Source organism: Salmo salar, chromosome 01 (genome assembly GCF_965601325.2).
Source record: "Salmo salar chromosome 01, fSalSal1, whole genome shotgun sequence".
In the NCBI taxonomy this organism is placed as follows: Eukaryota; Metazoa; Chordata; class Actinopteri; order Salmoniformes; family Salmonidae; genus Salmo; species Salmo salar.
Genome location: NC_138291.1, coordinates 73,086,255 through 73,109,065, shown reverse-complemented (window position 1 = coordinate 73,109,065; position 22,811 = coordinate 73,086,255). Strand labels below are relative to the sequence as shown.

The following is a 22,811-nucleotide window of genomic DNA, read 5'->3' as shown; positions in this document are numbered from 1 at the left end:
AAAGGTGGTGAAGGTAGGAAACTACACCTCCATCCTCAACACAGGGGCCCCACAAGGGTGCAGGCTCAGCCCTATCCTGTACTCCCTGTTCAGCCATAACTGCGTGGCCATGCACGCCTCCAACTCAATCATCAAGTTTGCAGACACAACAGTAGTAGGCCTGATTACCAACAATGACGAGACAGCCTAAAGGGAGGAGGTGAGGGCCCTGGCGGAGTGGTGCCAGGAAAATAACCTCTCCCTCAATGTCAACAAAATGCCCCTATCCACGTTGACGGGACCGCAGTAGAGAAAGTAGAAAGCTTCAAGATCCTCGGCGTACACATCAGTGACGATCTGAAATGGCCCACCCACACAGACAGTGTGCTGAAGAAGGCACAACAGCACCTTTTCAAACTCAGGAGGCTGAAGAAATTTGGCTTGGCCCCTAAGACCCTCAGAAACATTTACAGATGTACAATTGAGAGCATTCTGTCGGGCTGTATTACCCACCGCCAGGTACGACAACTGCACCGCACGCAACCGCAGGGCTCTCCAGAGGGTGGTAGGGTCTGCCTAACTCGTCACCGGGGGCAAACTACCTGCCCTCCAGGACACCTACAGTACCAGATGTCACAGGAAGGCCAAAAAGATCATCAAGGCCATCAACCACCCAAGCCACAGCCTGTTCACCCCGCTCTCAGCCAGAAGGCGAGGTCAGTACAGGTGCGTCAAAGCTGGGACGAGAGACAGAAGCTGTTTTTCAATCTCAAGGCCATCAGACTGTTAAATAGCCATCACTAGCCGGCTACCACCCGGCTACTCAACCCTGAACCTTAGAGGCTGCTGCCCTATGTACATAGACATGGAATCACTGGTCACTTTAATAATGTTTACATAATGCTTTACTCATCTCATATACAGTTGAAGTCGGAAGTTTACATACACTTAGGTTGGAGTCATTAAAACTCGTTTTTCAACCACTCCACAAATTTCTTGTTAACAAACTATAGTTTTTGCAAGTCGGTTAGGACATCTACTTTGTGCATGACACAAGTAATTTTTCCAACAATTGTTTACAGACAGATTATTTCACTTATAATTCACTGTATCACAATTCCAGTGGGTCAGAAGATTACATACACTAAATTGACTGTGCCTTTAAACAGCTCGGAACATTCCAGAAAATGATGTCATGGCTTTAGAAGCTTCGGATAAGCTAATTGATATAATTTGAGTCAATTGAAGGTGTACCTGTGGATGTATTTCAAGGCCTACCTTCAAACTCAGTGCCTCTTTGCTTGACATCTTGGGAAAGTCAATAGACCTCCACAAGTCTGGTTCATCCTTGGGAGCAATTTCCAAACGCCTGAAGGTACCACGTTCATCTGTACAAACTATAGTACGCAAGTATAAACACCATGGGACCACGCAGCCGTCATACCGCTCAGGAAGGAGACGCGTTCTGTCTCCTAGAGATGAACGTACTTTGGTGCGAAAAGTGCAAATCAATCCCAGAACAACAGCAAAGGACCTTGTGAAGATGCTGGAGGAAACGGGTACAAAGGTATCTATATCCACAGTAAAACGAGTCCTATATCGACTTAACCTGAAAGGCCACTCAGCAAGGAAGAAGCCACTGCTCCAAAACCGCCATAAAAAAGCCATACCACGGTTTGCAACTGCACATGGGGACAAAGATGGTACTTTTTGGAGAAATGTCCTCTGGTCTGATGAAACAAAAATGGCCATAATGACCATCGTTATGTTTGGAGGAAAAAGGGTGAGGCTCGCAAGCCGAAGAATACCATCCCAACCGTGAAGCATGGGGGGGCAGCATCATGTTGTGGGGGTGCTTTGCTGCAGGAGGGACTGGTGCACTTCAAAATAGATGGCATCATGAGGTAGGAAAATTATGTGGATATATCGAAGCAACATCTCAAGACATCAGTCAGGAAGTTAAATCTTGGTCGCAAATGGGTCTTCCAAATGGACAATGACCCCAAGCATACTTCCAGAGTTATGGCAAAATGGCTTAAGGACAACAAGGTCAATGTATTGTAGTGGCCATCGCAAAGCCCTGACCTCAATCCTGTAGAAAATGTGTGGGCAGAACTGAAAAAGCATGTGTGAGCAAGGAGTCCTACAAACCTGACTCAGTTACACCAGCTCTGTTAGGAGCAATGGGCCAAAATTCACCCAACTTATTGTGGGAAGCTTGTGGAAGGCTACCCAGAAACGTTTGACCCAAGTATAACAATTTAAAGGCAATGCTATCAAATAGTAGTTGAGTGTATGTAAACTTCTGACCAACTGGGAATGTGATGAAAGAAATAAAAGCTGAAATAAATCATCCTTTCTACTATTATTCTGACATTTCACATTCTTAAAATAAAGTGGTGATCCTAACTGACCTAAAACAGGGAATTTTTACTAGGGTTAAATGTCAGGAATTGTGAAAAACTGAGTTTAAATGTATTTGGCTAAGGTATGTAAACTTCCGACTTCAACTGTATGTATATACTGTATTTTAGTCAATGTCACTCCGACATTGCTTGTCCTAATATTTATATATTTCTTTATTCCATTCTTTTACTTTTTACTTTGTGTATTGTTGTGAATTGTTCGATATTACTGCACTGTTGGAGCTAGGAATACAAGCATTTTGCTACACCCGCAATAACATTTGCTAAATATGTGTATGTGACCAATAGCATTTGATTTGATTTATACTGCGACTAGCAACTGCATCACATGCATCACACTGTTGGAGTTTACTCAACTTTGGTGAAATAATGTCCTCCTTCTCATGCAACTGGTTAAAGAAAGTAGGTGTGTGTGCGTTCCTGTGTGGTCTAGCCGAGGGATTGAACCCCGCTCTCATTATTAGTGTGATGCTAACAGATGCAGACGGCTGTATTAGTCTGATCAGTGTCTGACTGGACATCACTGCCCTGTTCAGCACCGCCGCTCACATCAGAGCCAATCAGACGCACACACCCTCTGTGGGCTCAGTCCTCTGGAAGGATTTCTGAGAGAAACACCATGTCAGCTGTTACTATGCTACAAGTAGGCTACAGTATACGAGAGTCACCTGCTTGTTCTTCATCAAGTGTCGAATGGCACACTCACTAACACCTCTACTACCCTCTCCTTCTCTCCCTCCCTCTCTCCCTCCTCTCTCTCCCACCTCTCTCTCTCTCAGGAGTACGTGCTGGCCCACACTGAGATGCCCACGACTCTGGAGGGGGCAGAGGGCGCCATTAAGAAGCAGGAGGACTTCATGACCACCATGGATGCCAACGAGGAGAAGATCAATGCCGTGGTGGACACCGGACGCAGACTGGTCAGTGACAAAAACATCAACGCTGACCGCATCCAGGAGAAAGTGGACTCTATCGATGAGAGGTATTGAATGCTTTGTAAAAAGCGCTATACAATTTGATTTATTCTGTATTTGGAGAACTGGGGCCGATTTTTGTGGTAGCCATCTTGTGAATGTGTTTTACTCCAGTGATAACTATGGCAGCGATGTTACGTGCATAGATTCAACTGAATTACATGCATAAAATGAAGATTTACATGCATATAATAAATTGTATATATAGCACTTTTGCTTAACATTATCTAGATGTTTAATATTACCAATACACTTACCAATACACCAAAAATATGTTTCTGAGCCATTACTCTCTAAATCCATCACGTGTTAACCCCTGTCCTTCTGTTTGTGTAGACATAAGAAGAACCGCTTGGCGGCCAGTGAGCTTCTCTGTAAGCTGAAGGATAACAGAGACCTACAGAAGTTCCTTCAGGACTGCCAAGAGGTGAGCTGCCACCTGCCCCCTACCAAACCCTTACAACACACCCCTCACTTACTCCCCCCAGCCCCCCACTGCACAACACCCATATCTGCCAGCTAGGGCTACCCCCGCACTTCATTCACACACAAGGAAACCCGAACACCCACTGATTCCTCCTACCAGCTCTATAGAGTACAGTACTGTAGGTGGAATTTATAAGTAATTGTGGATGGTGCCAAGCTGTGGTTGTGTGGATGAGTCTGTGTGTGTCCGTCTGTCTCACTGATTGGCTCTCTGGTGTGTGCAGCTGTCCCTGTGGATCAATGAGAAGATGCTCACGGCTCAGGACATGTCGTACGATGAAGCCAGGAACCTCCACAGCAAATGGCTCAAACACCAGGCCTTCATGGCCGAGCTGCAGTCCAACAAGGAGTGGCTGGACAAGATCGAGAAGGTCAGTGACTAAATGATGGGTGTCTGATCTTTTTGCCAATTTCGTTGCATGTCTTCTCCCTGTTTATGTTTCGTGTGTGTGCGTGGCCCTTAAGCTCTGTGTGTGGGTGTGTTTTTACCCTGTGTAAGATGCTTATGCCCCCCAAAACACTCCAGTCTGATAAGCACAGCCCTCTCCTGTGGATATTTTAGTCCTAAATGCAGAGAGATTAAGTCATAACAACCACGTTGGCTATTATTATATTCGTATTCAGTGGAATTAATTGCAATACAAGCTTTCAGCAGAATCAGCACAATAGCTCTGCAGACTAGAACTAGTAGTTTGAAAGTTTAGTATTGATGCTTGTTTACATGAGTGATTGTGGGCAGAGTCACATTGCTCAGGTCAGATTGAAAGAATTTCCAGTGTCTTCCTTTCTGAATGATATTAGTGTAGATCTATTTATCTCCATAATGTCCTAACATGGTTTTCTCCCACCAAATCCCAGGACGGGATGCTGCTGATAGCTGAGAAGCCGGAGACCGAGGCCATGGTGAAGGAAAAGCTGGCAGCACTCCATAAGATGTGGGATGACCTTGAGTCCACCACCCAGACTAAGGCCAAGTGTCTGTTTGACGCCAACAAGGCCGAGCTGTTCACCCAGAGCTGTGCCGACCTGGACAAGTGGCTGGTGGGAGTGGATGGACAGATCCAATCAGACGACTACGGCAAAGATCTGACCAGCGTCAACATCCTGCTCAAGAAACAACAGGTATTGTACTTTTATTTTTTATGTAACCTTTATTTAACTAGGCAAGTCAGTTAAGAACAAATTCTTATTTACAATGACGGCCTACCAAAACAGTGATCACTAAGGTCATTACAGAAAACACCAGACTGATACCTATCAGGATTATTTGTGAGGATAACATTGATGAGATTAGCATTTTCTGGGTGTTTGGAGTCATACCCTGTGGGATTGGTGATAATCTGAGAAGGATTTAGGGAGTCCCATTGCTTTAGGACTTGGTCAGGTGGTTTAAGCATGTCCCAGTTTAGGTCACCTAGCAGGACAAATTCAGACTTAGCGTAAGGGGCCAGGAGAGAGATTAGGGCATGTAGGGTACAGGCAGGTGCTGATGGAGGACGATAGCACCCAGCAACAGTCAACAAAAAGCTATTTGAAAGTTTAATGCTTAAAACCAGCAAATCAAATTGTTTGGGGAAAGACTTGGTGGAGACAACCGAGCACTGAAGGTGATCCTTGGTAAAGATTGCCACTCCCCCACCTTTGGAAGATCTGTCTTGCAGAAAAAGGTTATAACCAGAAAGGTTAACATCAGTATTCAAAACACTCTTCCTTATCACGTCTCAGTAATGACCAACACATCTGGATTGGAGCTGTGAACCCACACTTTTAATTGATCCATTTTAGATAATAAGCTTCTAGTGTTAACATGCAGAAAACCCAGGCTTTTAGGAGAGCAGAAATCAGTGAAGCAGATATCAGAGCACATGTCAGAATGGTGCTAGCAACTGTAGATGGACCAGGGTGTACATGCACATTTCCAGATATCATCAACAGTAATACAATCAAGGCACGGCATAGTACAGGGAAAGCTCATAGGACAGAGAGCTCTGCAGAGCTGATTTATGACATCTGAATGTGCATCAGATGGCAACAAGATCATATTGTACAGCAATTTCATCAGGTAACATGAATACAAAGACGGTGAGAGGTGGTCTGAATAGGATGGGAGGCCAAAAGTCTGTGTAACCAATAGAGAGTCAGAGTCCAGAGTGTTGGAACAAACAGTCTGTGGTTGGGTAAAGAAAGTTTGTAGTCAACAAAGTATGCAGGAGTCATGAGGCAAACAGCAAAATGCACAATAATTGTTTAAAATATATAACGACTTGGGGCTAGCCATTTTAAGTTCAGAGTCACTCGCCCAACAGTGCGTGTGTGCTGGAGGTGAGTGAAAGCTCGGGAGAGAGGGGGGAGTGTGGTGGAGGTACCTGTACCAGACAGGGGGAGACAACCAGGGCAGACGGTGAACAGAGAGGGGTGAGTGTGGTGGAGGTACCTGTACCAGACAGGGGGAGACAACCAGGGCAGACGGTGAACAGAGAGGGGTGAGTGTGGTGGAGGTACCTGTACCAGACAGGGGGAGACAACCAGGGCAGACGGTGAACAGAGAGGGGTGAGTGTGGTGGAGGTACCTGTACCAGACAGGGGGAGACAACCAGGGCAGACGGTGAACAGAGAGGGGTGAGTGTGGTGGAGGTAGGGGGGAGACAACCAGGGCAGACAGTGAACAGAGAGGGGTGAGTGTGGTGGAGGTAGGGGGGAGACAACCAAGGCAGACGGTGAACAGAGAGGGGTGAGTGTGGTGGAGGTAGGGGGGAGACAACCAGGGCAGACAGTGAACAGATCTCCAGGTGGAATCCAAGCAGCAGTGCAGCAGGCAAAGGGAGTAGGTGTCAGACCCACTTGGGAGAAGCTTTTATTTCTGGAGGCAGATTTCTTGTAGAAAATGCCAGTGAATGGTCTTTGAACTGCAGGAGGGGGCTTCAGAGGACGCTTGTTGGGCCAAAAGCCCTTTTACTTCACACATTAGTGCTAATTGAATTTGTATCTGGTCTGTCCTTTCAAGCCTGGGAGCTCAGTTCCAGGTTGGAATGGTGTCCTCAGGTCTCTGCTGTTTGTTTGCTAGAACACCCTCTGTATAGCTTGGTACTGCTGGAGCTTGACATATTGTAATGTCTCCCACGGTTATGTTATGTCACCATATAGGACTGCGCTCTTTTCCTCTCCCTTTGATTGGTGTGTAGGTAAATGGTACATTTCTGTACAATTTTACATCATGGTTTCATATTAGGTGAAAGTATAATATCAGTAATTGACCTGAGGATAAATTCACTTGCATAGCCAAACTATGAGCGAAATGTTAAGCCTGATATTAGGTTTTCTCTTTTCCTTTAATTAGGAAAATTGCAGCATAAGCTACACCGCACACATATGCCGTGTTGGCTCATAGTTTATTATGCAGATAGTTTATTCATACTAGCGAGTGGCGCTGTAGTGAGCAGACAAACCACGTTATGTAACAGCCCATGCTTCTCACATTCACTCCCCCACCCCATTATGTTATCTCTCCCTCGCCATGATGTGTGGAGGAGCCAACTCGCTGTCTTATTGGTTAACTGTGTAATTAAATATTGTGTACCCATGGTATCCTTTGTGTAACCCAGACCTAAAATGTGTGCATGTGAGAGAGGAAGTGCATTTCCACTGTTTGTTCGATCGGAAACTCCTAGAGCACAAACGAGACGGAGAACTCTGGAACGCATGCTAGGGGGTTGACCAGAGAGGGAGCTAGAGAGAGCATGCTATGACTGTCTCTCTCCTCTCCACTCCTCCTGGTGTGGCATCCTTAGATGCTGGAGAGCCAGGTGGAGGTGCGTCAGAAGGAGGTGGAGGAGCTGCAGAGCCAGGCCCAGGTCCTCAGCCAGGAGGGGAAGGACACGGACGAGGTGGACGGCCAGCGCCGCATCGTGGAGAAGAAGTTCCAGCAGCTGCTGGACCCACTGAAGAAGAGGAAGGGAAACCTCATGGCCTCCCGCGAGATCCACCAGTTCAACAGAGACGTGGAGGACGAGATCGTAAGTACATTAAACCTTTCATCTAGCCACGTCGTCTGTCTGATTCTGTCTGATTCTGTGATCCATTTCTGTGTGTGTGTGGCTGTCTGTGTGGCTGTCTGTGTGGCTGTCTGTGTGGCTGTCTGTGTGGCTGTCTGTGTGGCTGTCTGTGTGGCTGTCTGTCTGCCTGTGTGTCTGCCTGTCTGTGTCTGCCTGTGTGTCTGTCTGTCTCAGTGTGGGTGTGTGCATGTGTGTTTCAGAGAACGAGTAAAAGAGATTATGTACTGTATGCCTACTTGTGCAAATGTTAATTGTATTTTTATGCAAATGTGTATAGGATACAGTATGTTTGTTTGTGCTTGTGTGAAATCCCTGCCCTATGGTAGTGTGGAATAGCAGCAGAAGCTGAACAGCAGAGCAGTTCTCTTGTGTCTGAAGTGATTTAAGTGATAAAAATCACTATTTTAAGTCTTTTTTTCTCCTCTTTTGAGGGAAGGCACCCACTAAGAGTAGCAGCAGGTGCATGCTTTCATAGCTGTGCGGGTCTCTTCATTATTGTAATGACTGTATTGACTCCTTTCATACAGGCAAGAAGGAGCAGGCCACGTGTTTTGAAATGAATGGGTTGGGTCTCTGAATGGAACTGATGTGTCTCATCTGTGTATGTCATCAACTGCATTTAAAATGCTTACCAAAAAAAACGCTTTGCCCAAATCATGCTTTTCAAGTGGTTAGTTGTTGTTAAGTTTAATTTCTGTCATTGCATTTGCTACATCAATGTATCAGTCTTCCAAAAATGATTCCTACCTATTTCTGTGTTTTCCTCTTAGCTCTGGGTTGAAGAGAGAATGCCACTGGCAACATCTACAGACCACGGAAACAACCTGCAAACAGTCCAGTTACTCATCAAGAAAAACCAGGTAAGAAACAAACTCCATCAGTTTGAACCTTGAACAGTATTTCCATCCATAGAATATGAGCTCTTAGCATTTACAGTACTACCATTAGAATCCAGTGACAGATCTATTTCTGTACCAGATAACCACTGTACTTTTAAAGCAGCTGACATCATTCTGACCTGCTGCCCTTTGACCTCTCCCCCACCAGACCCTGCAAAAGGAGATCCAGGGCCACCAGCCGCGCTGTGACGACATCTTTGAGCGGAGTCAGCAGGTGCTGAAGGATGACGACAACAGCCCCAGCGGCGAGGGGATCCGCCAGCGGCTGGCCGACCTGCGGCGCCTGTGGGCCCAGATCCTGGAGGAGACGGGCAAACGCCATGGACGCCTGGAGGAGGCCCACAAGGCCCAGCAGTACTACTTTGATGCTGCCGAGGCTGAGGCCTGGATGAGCGAGCAGGAGCTCTACATGATGTCAGAGGAGAAAGCCAAGGTGAGGGGTGCAGTGGGTCAGAAAGCTAAAATTGCTATTCATAAGCAATCAGAATGGGGTTTGAATGTGAAGTAGGATGGTGATTGGACCTGATAGGATGAGTAGCAAGCCGTTAGAGATACAAAGTGGCTTTTGGTTAGGACTGGTGGGTTGCACTCCAGTATTTTGTTGGGATGGGTCATTAGTAGGGGCAAAGTTGAATAGGAAATTGTGTTTGGTTACAGGGCAAGCTGCTTTTTTGTAACAGGGCAAAGCTGCTGGATAGGAGGGCTGGTTGATACTGTACCAGGGGTATTGCTGCACTTGGTAGAGTTAGGTCTATGACCATTACCCAGTTAGTGGTTGGTTTACCAGGCAGAAGTGGGTCATTGTCACGAGGAGAAATGAGGAAGTCAGTAGAGGGTGAAAGACAAGGGCAGTGACTTGGGCAAACAGGCTGATCCCAATTCTTCCCCTTTTCCTTGATGCTCTGCCCTCCATTTGCGTAAGTGTCCCAAAACTGAAGGAGTGAAAAATATAGAGGGTATAGGAGCTAATTAAGACCTCCGATAGCCTCTTCGACCAAGCCAGCAAGGTTGCAGGCTCCAGAGCTGTCCCATCAAAATACAAAATAGTTGAGAGGCATGCCTAATTATATGACACATGCGTTTGTTTGTGTCTGATTACAAGACTTGACACATAAAACAAACAAAATACCTCCCAAATGAAATGTTCAACTGTTAGAGAGATTTGTTCATTTGAATGTCATGCTTGTTTTGTTATTTAAAAGTGGAACATGAATTGCATCATTCAAGTCAGGAGTGTGTCCTGAAGTTGATGGGTTTATTGCGCGTGACAACGGAGGGACGTCTGAGCGAGTTGGTAAGGGCGAGGGGATGATTTGAGATTCAGCGAGGGCTGTGTGGTATTGGATGTGAAAGGTGAGTAGGCAGAGAGAAGTCTTCCAGGCCATCATTTCATTTGTCCTTGACTCCTTAACATTCTCCTTCTACAGGACTGGATCTCTGTGAGACTAGTCTATTTCTAGTTGATACTGTGTTCTCTACACTGATTGTATGTGCCTGTTCACACTCACTGTCTGCGTCTGTACCTTGACTCTGTCACTCTCTCTGTGTAGGATGAGCAGAGCTCCGTGGCCATGCTGAAGAAGCACCAGATCCTGGAGCAGGCTGTGGAGGACTACGCTGAGACTGTCCACCAGCTCTCCAAGACCAGCAGGGGCCTGACGGCCGCCGGACACCCAGAAAGGTGAGGGGTCTCAGGGGCTCATCCTCAGGGTAACAATCCCCTCCAGTGAAAATTGGAAGTTGAAACCATGATCCTATTCACCAATTTCAGACTAAAGAACGTTAAAGGGATAGTTCAGGATTTTGGCAATAACTCGTGAATGCCATTTTTATGTCTCTGCGTCCAGTATGAAGGAAGTTAGAGGTAGTTTTGCAAGCCAATCCTAACTTGCATTAGCGCAATGACTGAAAGTTTACAGGAGCTGTTCCCATTGACTTCCAGTTATTGCTCTTATGCTAGTTAGCAATTGCGTTAACGTTAGTTGGCAACTTCCTTCAAACTGTGCACTGAGACATAAAAATGGTACCCACGAGTTCATCTGACTCTAGGGAAGTAGATAAAGGGCTGCATTGCCAAAATCCCTAACTATCCCTTTAAGGGCTTAAACCCAGAGTGGTCAGTCAGTACCAGACAACTAACATTAGATCAGTGTAAGGTTAAGCTCCACTCCTGCTGAGTTGAAGTAGGATTTAACCACCCAGAGGTTTAACACTTGACAGTTTAGCATCCCAGAAGAGAGTGAGGATAGGATAGTTGTAGTTCCTATATCCTAACCCCCTCCCTCTCTGCCTCCTCCTCCCTCCTCCTGCTGTGTAGTGAACGGATCGGCATGCGTCAGTCCCAGGTGGATAAGCTGTACGCGGGGCTCAAGGACCTGTCGGAGGAGAGGAGGGGGAAGCTGGACGAGAGGTTCCGTCTGTTCCAGCTCAATAGGGAGGTGGATGACCTGGAGCAGTGGATCGCTGAAAGGGAGGTGGTGGCTGGGTCACATGAGCTGGGACAGGACTATGAACATGTCACGGTATGTAGTGCCGCCCTGCCACCCATGTTCCCCTGTTGCCAGAGTATCTTGCGGAATATGTCCATTCGGACTTTGCTGTGATAATCTCCCTCTACAGATGCTGCAGGAGCGTTTCCGTGAGTTTGCTCGCGACACGGGCAACATCGGTCAAGAGCGTGTGGACACTGTCAACCAGCTGGCGGACGAGCTCATCAACTCGGGCCACGCGGACGCGGCTACCATCGCCGAGTGGAAGGACGGGCTGAATGAGGCATGGGCCGACCTGCTGGAGCTGATTGACACACGCACGCAGATCCTGGCGGCGTCCTTCGAGCTGCACAAGTTCTACCACGACGCCAAGGAGATCCTCAACCGCATCCTGGACAAACACAAGAAGCTGCCTGAGGAGCTGGGCCGAGACCAGAACACAGTGGAGACCCTGCAGAGGATGCACACCACCTTCGAACATGACATCCAAGCCCTGGGGACACAGGTATGACAATGACACCAGAGAGACGGAGCCAGAAAGCCAAAATGCCTAAAACAGAGGTTAGACTACAGCCTTAACCTCTCTTAACCAAAATGTGCAGCTATAAGGTGAATCTCTCACAGGTCATAGACAAGATTTCTCAACATTTAGTATCTGCCTACCCATATTTCTCCCTTTTCCTCCCCAGGTGAGGATGTTGCAGGAGGATGCTGTGCGCCTGCAGTCTGCCTATGCCGGAGATAAGGCTGATGACATCCAAAAGAGAGAGGGTGAGGTTTTGGAGGCCTGGAGAACACTGCTGGAGGCCTGTGACGGCCGCAGGGTCAGACTGCTCGACACCGGCGACAAGTTCCGTTTCTTCAGCATGGTCCGAGACCTCATGCTCTGGATGGAGGACGTCATCCGCCTAATCGAGGCTCAGGAGAAGCCCAGGTACTGTGAACCTGATGGGAAGCGGTTTTGCCTCAGGCTGGTTCTTTTAATAGTTTGGCATTATTGCAGTACACATTTTTGTTTTTCCTACCGACTCCCCAACAAATGCCAGAAAAGAAGGTGTGAGTAATCTCTGTAGTTTTCTGTAAGCAGCTTTTGGTCGGCAGCTTACGCTGTAATCACACTTTCTCAGGTCTGGATTTATGTATCTAATCCTCAATGTTCTGATTGTTGTGATTTACAAAGTTATCCTCACTAGCTCACCCTAAACAACCCTCTGTATGACTACTGTAGCTCTGGCACTGTGGTGTAGCTCAGGTTTTCAACTGAAGGCTCAGCTGAATGTATTGCCACCCACGGATGGTCCTTTTTATAACCACTGAAGATGCAGCTGCAGAAAATGGTGAATACTCAATGTATCAATACTCAATTAATGTCCCAGGATGTCTTCTCCTCTCAGGGAGACAGCAGCACACCAAGCCCTTATCTGGCTCTGGTTTCAGCTGTAATTGTGATAATCACCAGGGTCGACAAGGCCTTCATTATCTGCGCCTCTCAGCTGAGTCTCAGCCAGCAGCTTACCATGGAGACGGATGAAGAGGGAGAGAGGAAGAGAGAGGGGGAGAGAGATAGGAGGAGACAGAAATAGAAAAGATAAGAGAAAGACAGACAGACATAGGGGGCTAATGATGATGTAAGGGGAAGTGGAAAAAAGATACTGGAGGAAAAGAAAGGGGGGAAGAAAGATGGATGGCTAATGGGGTGAAGGAGGAAAAAAACGGGTGGGCAAGGGGAATTGAGAGAGAGAGACTTGGTTTGTGTCAGTAATTGCATGGCTCTGTTTCCACTGTCTGAGAGAATGACACCCTATCCTGACTAGAGTAGGCTAGTGCTTAGTTTGATAACAGCATGATCCCAGGTACTCACCCTGGAACATCATTATGTTGAAGGCTTTAGTCCACTGAAATACGCTGGGTGTCAGCATCCTGTCTGGACTCTATGTACATGTGGTTTTAGAAAACATATGCTAGCATCGTAAGTAGCAACGTAAGCAGCATTTCTTGGGTAATTGAAACCCCAGGTAACCTAACTAAAGGACATTAGGACCTTGGTGTGTTCAGTGTGTGTAACTGGGTTATTGTTGTGTCTTCAGGGATGTGTCGTCTGTGGAGCTCCTGATGAACAACCACCAGGGCATCAAGGCTGAGATTGACGCCCGTAACGACAGCTTCACCAACTGCATCGAGCTGGGCAAGTCCCTGTTGGCACGGAAACACTACGCATTAGAGGAGGTGAGGGGCCAACAATTTCATAACACCCTCACAGATTCGTACCTCCTTCTCTCCTCCGTTCTCTGTTTCTTTCTTCACCCCCATTCTCCTCCTTTCAGTCTCCGGATGGAAATGTGGCTCCCTCTGGTTTTGTGTTGCGTCATTAAATGTATGGTGTTTTTAGACTCATTTAACTTAATTTCCTTCCATTTTCAGATCAAAGAGAAGTTACTACAGTTGACGGACAAGAGGAAAGACATGATTGACAAGTGGGAGGACAGATGGGAGTGGCTTAGATTGGGTAATTCTATCAAATCGTTTTCAGTCTGTTGCACAGTATTAGCTAAGAGTAGTGCCTTGGGGCTCACCGAGCATTGTCCCACAGTCCCTTGGTATTTCCAGAGGTATCACCGTTACTTTATACTGCCGTGGTGTGTGACTAGCTGTGTTTCTGCCCAGTTCTGGAGGTGCACCAATTTGGAAGGGACGCGGGTGTGGCCGAGTCGTGGCTGCTGGGACAGGAGCCGTACCTGTCCAGCAGGGAGATGGGTCAGAACGTGGATGAAGTGGAGAAACTCATCAAGAGACACGAGGCCTTTGAGAAGTCAGCTGCCACCTGGGAAGAGCGGTTCTCTGCGCTGGAACGGCTGACTACGGTGAGAGGACGGGGGGTGTTCACAACTCACTGGGCTGTCAGTTAAACCATTCATCCAATAACTCAATCAATATTGTTTTTAATTAGATTAGACATCCATCTGCAATGCTCTCATCCTATTTGTTTGTCAGTCAAATCGTGACGTAAAGTTCCAATGCAATGAAGTACCTTGCTGTGATTGTTTTCAATAAAAATTGTAAAAAAACAAACAAAAATAGCTTCTTAGCAAAAATGCAATTTCTCAAGCAAGGATTTTGCTAGGACTGTGGGAGTGTTCTGAGAGAGGAGCCGAATGAGAAGGATGTGTAACCTGAACTAGCTGTTTGTCAGAGAGGAGGGCAAACTGGTCTATGAACGTATACTGCTGCTGGTGATGTCACCAGGCAATCCAAAAAACCCACCCAGCCAAACAAGCTGAAATTTCAGGCGACCTTTTCAAACAGCTCTTACACTAAAAGGGAATTATCATCATTTTCACATTTTCACAGTATTATTCTAACCTCATAGTGCGGAAATATATATAAAACACAGAAAAATCATGTTTTTGACTGCACCTTTAATGAAATTACTTAAATGTTTACATTTCAATTGGACAAATTCTGTTGGTCATTAATGATGTGTGTCTGTTCGTGATGCAGATGGAATTACTGGAAGTGAGAAGACAGCAAGAGGAGGAGGAGAGGAGGAGAAATCCCCCACCTGCAGAGACTCAGACGGACACTGCATCGCCACAGCAGAAGTAAGATATGAGTCTGGAGCACCATACTGAAATAATGTGTTTGGTCTGCTTGTGTGTATGCTCTGTGTCTGTGTTTAGACTGAGCAGGCATTCTGTATTCTGGGGTTATGACTATCCCAGTGTGTTTTATAAAGACTTAACTACGGTGTTTGAGGCTAACCGTTTTCTGTGTGTGTTTATAGATACTGCAGTACAGCGTTGGAGACTGACTGTTGTCTCTATACTGTATGTTACGACTGTCCCAGTGTGTTTATCCTGCACTATGTTTGAGACTTACTGTTGTGTCTCTGTGTGTTGTCCCTACAGGGAGGGTGAGCAAGTGTCTCTGAATGGACTGCCATCGGACCAGGACTCCCCTCGGGTTAGTTACCGCTCCCCAGCCTACCAAAAGTACACCAGCTTTCAAACCCGCAGGACTGGGACTGGGCGAGAAAGGCGGGCGGGCTGGACCGTGACCCCCCAATGCCTCCCTTGCCCTTTGAACCCCCTGCCCCCACCACAGGGAGAGGACTGTACACCCCTCTACCCCTGACCCCCCACCACCACCAATGGTTCTGACAGTTAGTTAGTCACACTTATTCCTCATTTACCATTTAGCCGTATCCTAATTCCATTACAGGAGACTATACTAATTCTACCTTGATTATTCCTTTTTATTTTTTATTTGCATAATGCATTTTAATGGAAATTAGCTTTGCTGACTGCAGTTTCATTTATTGTCGTTTTTATTCACCTAGTCTTATTTTATCACAAGGATGTTGCAGGACTGAACATAGATGAACAGTAGCAGGGTACTAGATTTTGTTTTTTGTTGGCCAACCGTATAGTTATTTATGCTTTCATCTTTATACATTCATATTCCTTCAAACCGACTGGTACCTTTATTGATACTGATCGAACACTCCGCTGAGGACGGCTGATAAATGCTAGCTGCAGCTCACAGGAGGCTGGTGGCACCTTCATTTGGAAGAACGGGATCATGGTAATGACTGGAGCGGAATCAGTGGAATGGTATCAAATACATCAAACATATGGTTTCCAGGTGTTTGATGCCATTCCATTTGCTCCGTTCTGGCCTTTATTATGAGCCGTTCTCCCCTCAGCAGCCTCCATTGCTGCAGCTAAATACTGTAGTGTTTACTGATTAGATGTAAGCTGGGCCGAGATCAAATGAGAAAGTAGAAAGAAGATTAAACCGTTTTTGAGTTAGGCAACCCTATTTCAAAAGCAGTACAACATTTCCAAAATGAACATTTTGAGATTTGAGCAAAAGGTCCAAAAAAGAAGTTATTTAATTGTATTCACAGTAGATTGACATGATCTATTGACCTATTGACCTCAGAGAAAGGCATAACGGGACACAGAAGCACTACAGCACTACGTAGTCTAGAATGAGCACAGTGTGTGTGTGTGGGTGTGTATGTACGTGTGTGTCCGTGGGAACAAAGAAGAACACGCCCTACTTGCCCCCCCTCGTATCTTTTCTTTATATCAAACTTTTTTTTCCCTCTATCAGGTTTTAGTCTTTTATTCCCTATTTTTCCTTTCCCCTCTTTCTCTCTCCCTTCTCTCTTCTATCCCTGTTTTTCTTCTTCTCTCTTCCGCCTCTCAGCCCGACACTCCTCTCCTCCCATCTCCATCCCTGATGATATTACTCTTTGTGTACGTTATTTTTTTCAAACTTACCATGTGGAACCTGAATAACTGACAGACAAAATTCATGGCTTAATCGTTGCCTCAGTAATGCAGTTAAATCATCTTCTTTAGTCTCAGGTTTCAAGTTGCCCCAGATCAAATCAACCAGGTCTGTTGCAAACTAGATTTTATCTCAATTACTTGCCTGAATAAATAAAGGTTAAATAAAATCCAAGAGAATAGGAAATCAAAAGTAGTAAGTGCCCCATCTGCCCCAGATGTCCATCCATTTACATGACCTGCACATCCATACCACACATGTCATACCACTGTCAGGCAGTACCATCTCAAATACCATTTCACTATGTATGATTCATTTCACTATGCTTCACCGTCGTAATTCTGTTTGTAGGGTTGTTCCAGTCATGGCGTGTGCGTGTGTGTGTAGAGGGGTGTAAGCACATTCCAATTTATTCCGGTCATTGGGTCTCAGTAGTTCTGTGGTACCTACCTGCTTGTTCTCATATCATTCTTCATGTTAGCTCTGTGCATCAGATCTTCATTTTATTCCTGGTTATGTTGCATGTTGAATCATTTCAGCATCCCCAACCCACTAACGCACATTCCCCAATAAAACATTGTTAGAGTCAATCACTCCCCATGTATGTCCGGTTTTTGTTGTCCTTGTGCCGTCTACAAAATAACACTATTTTTGTCCTCATGTCTTATGTTGGGGTATATTGTTTTGCATGTCATTAACATGTTGTTAATCACCTTTCACTTTCAGTGCCCACTGTTTTTGTGTGTTTCTCTGTGTGTATTTCTATGTTTTCATCCCAGGGTGGTTTTATACACATTGATGTACAATACTTTTTCAAAGATTTTTCAGTAACACTTTACGTGATACCCAGCGTCATAATCATGTCATAATATGTCATAACAGCTTATGTCAGCTGTGGTTATGGTTATGACCATGACCAACTATTTTTTTTAATTTAATTGTCTTGTAGATATAATTTATCCAGTAGACTTCTGACAATAAATCTAGGTAGGTATTTTGCTTTGGTGTAAAAAGGCACCCATCCAAACCGAGAGATCAATGTTTGAGCAATTCTAAGTTTAGTGTTTGTAGTTCTGCATAAGGATAATTTCTAAAATAACTACAGTTACTTCTATCAAAGTGATCCTCCTTCAGGGTAATCAAACTTTGAGGTGATCAGACTTCTTTACGTATTTATGTGGAGGTAACTGGATTCATATTAAAAGCTTGGAGAGTATATTTGAGATAAAATGAGGGTGCAGATGTGACCATTGATAACATGATTACCTATATGAGTGTCAGCCCAAGCGAAAACTATTTTAGCTTTACCCTGAACATTTAACAAAGAGGTGGTGAGAAATATCAGTCCCATGTTGCACCAATCGAACGGTGCAAAACCTGGCAGCGATGCAGTTCTTCGTGTCCAGTATTGGTGGTCCAGCCAATGGCAGGATCTCTGTATAAGCATCCAGGATTTGTCCATCGCCTGGCAAGCTCTCAATAAAAGTGTCCACGATTGGTCCAGCCTTGAAGAGCTCAGTAATGGGTAATAAGTGACAAATTGGAGTGGGTGTGTTGTGATAAAATCTTTTAACTGGCCAATTTTGCATTTCCCTTCACTTTACAATAATGTTACCGTAAAATGAATAATGAGTTCAAGCAATTGTGTTAATTGTTTGGGATTTTATTTTGGACTTTATCTCCCTTTCGCTGGCTTTCTCTTTCTCTCCAACAATATTTTGTGTGGGTGTGGCAATGTGGTGTGCATGTCTTAACCCCTGATCTGTGCATGTCTTTGACATTTTCTCTCTCGCTGTCTCGGCTGGACTCCGGTCCCATTTTAACCAATCCCATAAACCCAAGCTCTTCTAAATCTGTAGGATCCCAGCTTTTCTCAGAATCTATATAAATTGATTTTTACTGCATCTGCAAATTCTCCGCCTAACCATGCTTAGATGGGTCGGAATCTGAGTTAGTCAAACAGTGAGTTAGTATAAGTGAGAGTGAATCCAACTGTGAGTTAGTGTAAGTGAGTCATTTTAGAGGCTGTTCGTCTCAAGATTCAGATGGAGTCAGAGAGGTTCATGATGAATCAGTCGGATTGAGTCGTTTGACCAGAGTCAAGTTAGTGTAGAAGTCACAAAAATCAACTGTCCCAAGGAGAGGGCACTCAGTGTTGGAAAGATGGAGTGAGAGGTTAGAGATAGGAGTCAGAAAGATGGAGTTAAACACTTGAGATGGAGTTAAACACTTGATAAGTTTCACCCCAGGCACTGAACCTTAAGACCTGAGACACTGTGGGTGACACAGAGATTGAGACACGATGTAAGAATAGCACAAACACTCAATTCTGGGGTTCAGTGTGTGCCGTTCATCTTATGATGAAGCTGGGCTATAATTGTGAAATTGAGGCACATTTAAAAATTTGAGGCTGGTGTAATGGCATCGTTTTGATTAATGGCATCGTTTTGATTTATACAAATACCTACCCAGAGGCTCTTTTACTCATCAAATGGAAATGAGGAAACATATTGTGATGAAAATATTTATTTTGGTATCATTTACAGTAGAGTAGGCCTTGTCGTATAGAATACCCCTTTCTACTTAACTTTACTTGTCTTAAAGCCATTGTGATATAATATAGCAATCAAAGGGAAAGTACTGAATGTTTCTACACAGCCTCTGATCCTGCTATGCATGAAGCCAACTCTCTGATTTCCAGCGCCACTGTGTGTTTTGTCTACCAAGCCCCAGCTTTCTCTAATACCAGTTTCTGTCTACCTCAGGACAATGGGGAGGGAAGTGACATTGTAAATGGGGTGGCGGAGCCCAGCCCAGGCGGGTCACCCAGTGCAGCACGCAAGGGCAAACCCAGCCAGGCTGCCACGCTCCCGGCAAAGTCCCTGGACTCAACCCCAGCCAACCAGATGGAAGGCATCCTGCACCGCAAACATGAGTGGGAGGGTCACAACAAGAAGGCATCCAGCAGGTACACACACAATTCACACACACTCCCCTTAGTATTTATTTGGACAGCGAAGCTAAATCTTTTAATTTGGCTCTATGCTCCAGCATTTTGGATTTGAGAGGCGACAATACAGAATGCCACCTTTTATTTGAGGGTATTTTCATATCTGTTTCACGGTTTAGAAATGAAAGCACTTCATGTATCTAGTCCCCCCATTTGAGGAGGATACATAGTCAAATTCACTTATAGTGTATTAAATGTAGTCAAAGTGTAGTATTTCGTCCCATATTCCTAGCACGCAATGACTACATTGAGCTTGTGACTCTACAAACTTGTTGGATGCATTTGCAGTTTGTTTTGGTTGTGTTTCAGATGTTTTGTCCAGTAGAAATGACTGGTAAATAATGTATTGTGTAATTTTGGAGTCGCTTATTGTAAATAAGAATAGAATATGTTTCGGAGCACTTCTACATTAATGCGGATGCTACCATGGGGGCATGATCTTTGTGCATCTGTAACTTTGTCACTCATCATTATTCACGATTCATTCATGATTATCCATAATCATGGTAGCATCCACATTAATGTAGAAGTGTTCAGAAACAAATTGTTTTCTTATTTACAATGACATTTGCAATACATTATTTACCATTCATTTGTATTGGGCACGACATAATCCGAAACACAACCAAAACAAACTGCAAATGCATCCAACAAGTTTGTAGAGTCACAAGCTTGATGTCATTGTGTGCTAGGAATATGGGAATAAATACCAAACTTTTGACTAAATTTAATACACTATAAGTGCATTTGTCCAAATACTTATGCACCTTCAAATGAGGGAACTAGTTACATAAAGTGCTTTCATTTCTAAACAGATATGAAAACACCCTTAAATAAAAGGTGACATTCTGTACTGTCGCCTCATAAAGCATTTGATCTCAAATCCAAGACGCTGGAGTATAGAGCTAAATTAAAAGTTTTAGCTTCGCTGTCCAAATAAATACATAGGGGAGTGAACATGTATGCTTACTGGACATATTCATGCAAGTTGGAGCATGCAGCCAAATACTTTCCCCTTACAATAATGCCAACATTTTATTTAGCTGAACAGACTCTGATAACTGTGTTTCCTATGGTTTCAGATCCTGGCACAATGTGTATTGTGTGATCAACAACTGGGAAATGGGCTTCTACAAAGACATTAAGAGTGCCAGCCAGGGCATCCCCTATCACAACCAGATCCCCATCAGCCTGAAGGATGCTGCATGTGAGATCGCCCTCGACTACAAGAAGAAGAAGCATGTGTTCAAACTGAAGTAAGCACTATTTGCTGTATAGCTCCCTATGTGTCTTGTATTATCAGGAGAGGATCTTGCATACAGTACAGTAGTTAGCTTGACTTATTACTCAAGTTTTTATTTTCCTTTTACAGAGCTACAGATGGGAATGAGTATCTCTTCCAAGCCAAAGATGACGTAAGCTTGCTTAGCTTTTAATTTGTACATTGTGCATGAATGACTGACTATCTTCCTCCTGTGAATGTTGTGTATCCTTTGCTGTCTTTAGTCCCTGTCTCTTATGAGGATAGCGTGGGTGTCTGAGTGTTGATGTATTGGTGTGATCTGTGTTGTGTGTCCTGATAAATCCTCGTCTGGGTCGCAGGAGGAGATGAACTCGTGGATGCAGGCCATCTCCAGTGCTGCGTGCTCTGATAAGACCGAGATGACCCCCAGCAGCCATAGCACCCCCGCCTCCAGCCGAGCCCAGACCTTGCCCGCCTCTGTTGCCCTGGCAACCGAATCCAGCCCAGGCAAGCGCGAGAAAGACAAAGAAAAACGCTTCAGCCTTTTCAGCAAAAAGAAGTAGATCCTCCTCCCCAGCCCCTTCAATGCCATTCCTCTTCTCTCTTCTCTCCCCTGCTCCTGTTCCTCTTAAAGCGAGACTCCAGCATGCAAGCTCAGAGCCAAAACTCCACACTCTGTGCCTAACAATCCAACAGCCGGGCTCAGAGGTCAACCACAGTATGGTGTTTTCTTTTTTAAGATAAGGAACAAAAAAAAAGACAAACAATTATGTTAAGGTAGATTTGATGCTTTGGGCTGCTGCCATTGTAAACCATCCTGAAGTCGCTGCTGAAAAACAGGATAGGGTTTCCAGTTAAGATTTCTTTGTATTTTCTCTCTTTTCCTGCTTTCATCTCTGCTTTTCACTTGTTGCTTTTGTTGTTTTTTCCCAGTTCTTTTTGTAATTCTATGTAGTTTCTAGGGTCTGTCCTCAGTTTTGTGAGGCTATCTTTGAAAGATGACTTGCATTCTTCTGCGGTTGAAAAGCAAAGTCAGTGGTGCTTTGAACTGTGTGTATAACTTGTGTATAACAAACTATTAAAAAACAGTTTAATTTCACTTACTAATAACAAGCCCTACAACCATTATAAGCTTCAATATAGTCTAACATTTTTCCCGAAAATGGAGTATGACATTAATTTGAATGAAAAGATCATAATATTGTAAGATGTAATCCTATACCTACTCGGGCTCAAGAAATTACTTAAACCAGTCAGAATGTTGGATATCCATGAAGAACTACAACACAGATTAAGGTTTATTTCTGTAATTTTTCAAAACATTATTAAACATTTGTTTTCCTATGTATTTGAGTTGCATTATAATGTATGTTTAAAATATATTTAGTACAAAGTATAAAAATTAGATGTACAAAACAATAAACACTTTAAGCATTGTTGTTCAGTAGAAAAGTGGATTCTAAGGCAAATACTGGAATAAGGTTGCTTGCTTGTTGGCTATAGCACCGCATATTATCATTTTGCTACATTCTCTAGCTATTTGATAAATAGTGTGCATTTCTCTGTCACTGTAACTATTGTAATGAAATATTTCTTCATATTGCACAATCAACAATGCCACGATGGGAGAAAGCTTGTTTGCCATAGCGACGCCTCTAGGTATGTAGTTTAATATGGACCATTGTCACAGGTAGATGGATCTGCACCCGTAGACTTTTGCCCTCTCTGTTAAATATGTGCAAATCCATTAAATTGCTTTTAAGATGACGTCTGTCTCTGTGTTTTCAGTACTACAGCTTCACACCAAATCAGCAACAATTCCTCATGTCATTACTGCTTCTATAAGATCATGCCTCATTCAGTGCAAGCACTATGTTCTCATTCATTACAAAAAACAACACTATTACCAAGCAATTACAGAGCTATTACTATGTAACAATGAAATTAATGGCAGAATA

At 44.5% G+C, this 22,811-nt stretch overlaps 1 protein-coding gene across 2 annotated transcripts in view; it reads left to right on the top strand.

The window, feature by feature from the left end:
- LOC106608059 (spectrin beta chain, non-erythrocytic 1) overlaps positions 1-22,620 on the top strand; it is a 116,607-nt gene extending 93,987 nt beyond the window's left edge. For both annotated transcript variants that reach the window (XM_014205747.3, XM_014205739.3), the window contains 20 exons: positions 3,185-3,387; positions 3,716-3,806; positions 4,090-4,236; positions 4,724-4,987; positions 7,654-7,878; positions 8,688-8,777; positions 8,965-9,249; positions 10,367-10,497; positions 11,134-11,338; positions 11,436-11,810; positions 11,995-12,239; positions 13,393-13,531; positions 13,727-13,811; positions 13,970-14,166; positions 14,804-14,904; positions 15,211-15,265; positions 19,366-19,568; positions 20,693-20,866; positions 20,983-21,025; positions 21,213-22,620. In XM_014205747.3, coding sequence (XP_014061222.2) covers positions 3,185-3,387; positions 3,716-3,806; positions 4,090-4,236; positions 4,724-4,987; positions 7,654-7,878; positions 8,688-8,777; positions 8,965-9,249; positions 10,367-10,497; positions 11,134-11,338; positions 11,436-11,810; positions 11,995-12,239; positions 13,393-13,531; positions 13,727-13,811; positions 13,970-14,166; positions 14,804-14,904; positions 15,211-15,265; positions 19,366-19,568; positions 20,693-20,866; positions 20,983-21,025; positions 21,213-21,416 — 3,462 coding nt within the window. In that variant the 3' untranslated portion in view covers positions 21,417-22,620. The remainder of the gene's footprint in view (positions 1-3,184; positions 3,388-3,715; positions 3,807-4,089; positions 4,237-4,723; positions 4,988-7,653; positions 7,879-8,687; positions 8,778-8,964; positions 9,250-10,366; positions 10,498-11,133; positions 11,339-11,435; positions 11,811-11,994; positions 12,240-13,392; positions 13,532-13,726; positions 13,812-13,969; positions 14,167-14,803; positions 14,905-15,210; positions 15,266-19,365; positions 19,569-20,692; positions 20,867-20,982; positions 21,026-21,212) is intronic.
- Positions 22,621-22,811: the final 191 nt, after the last annotated feature.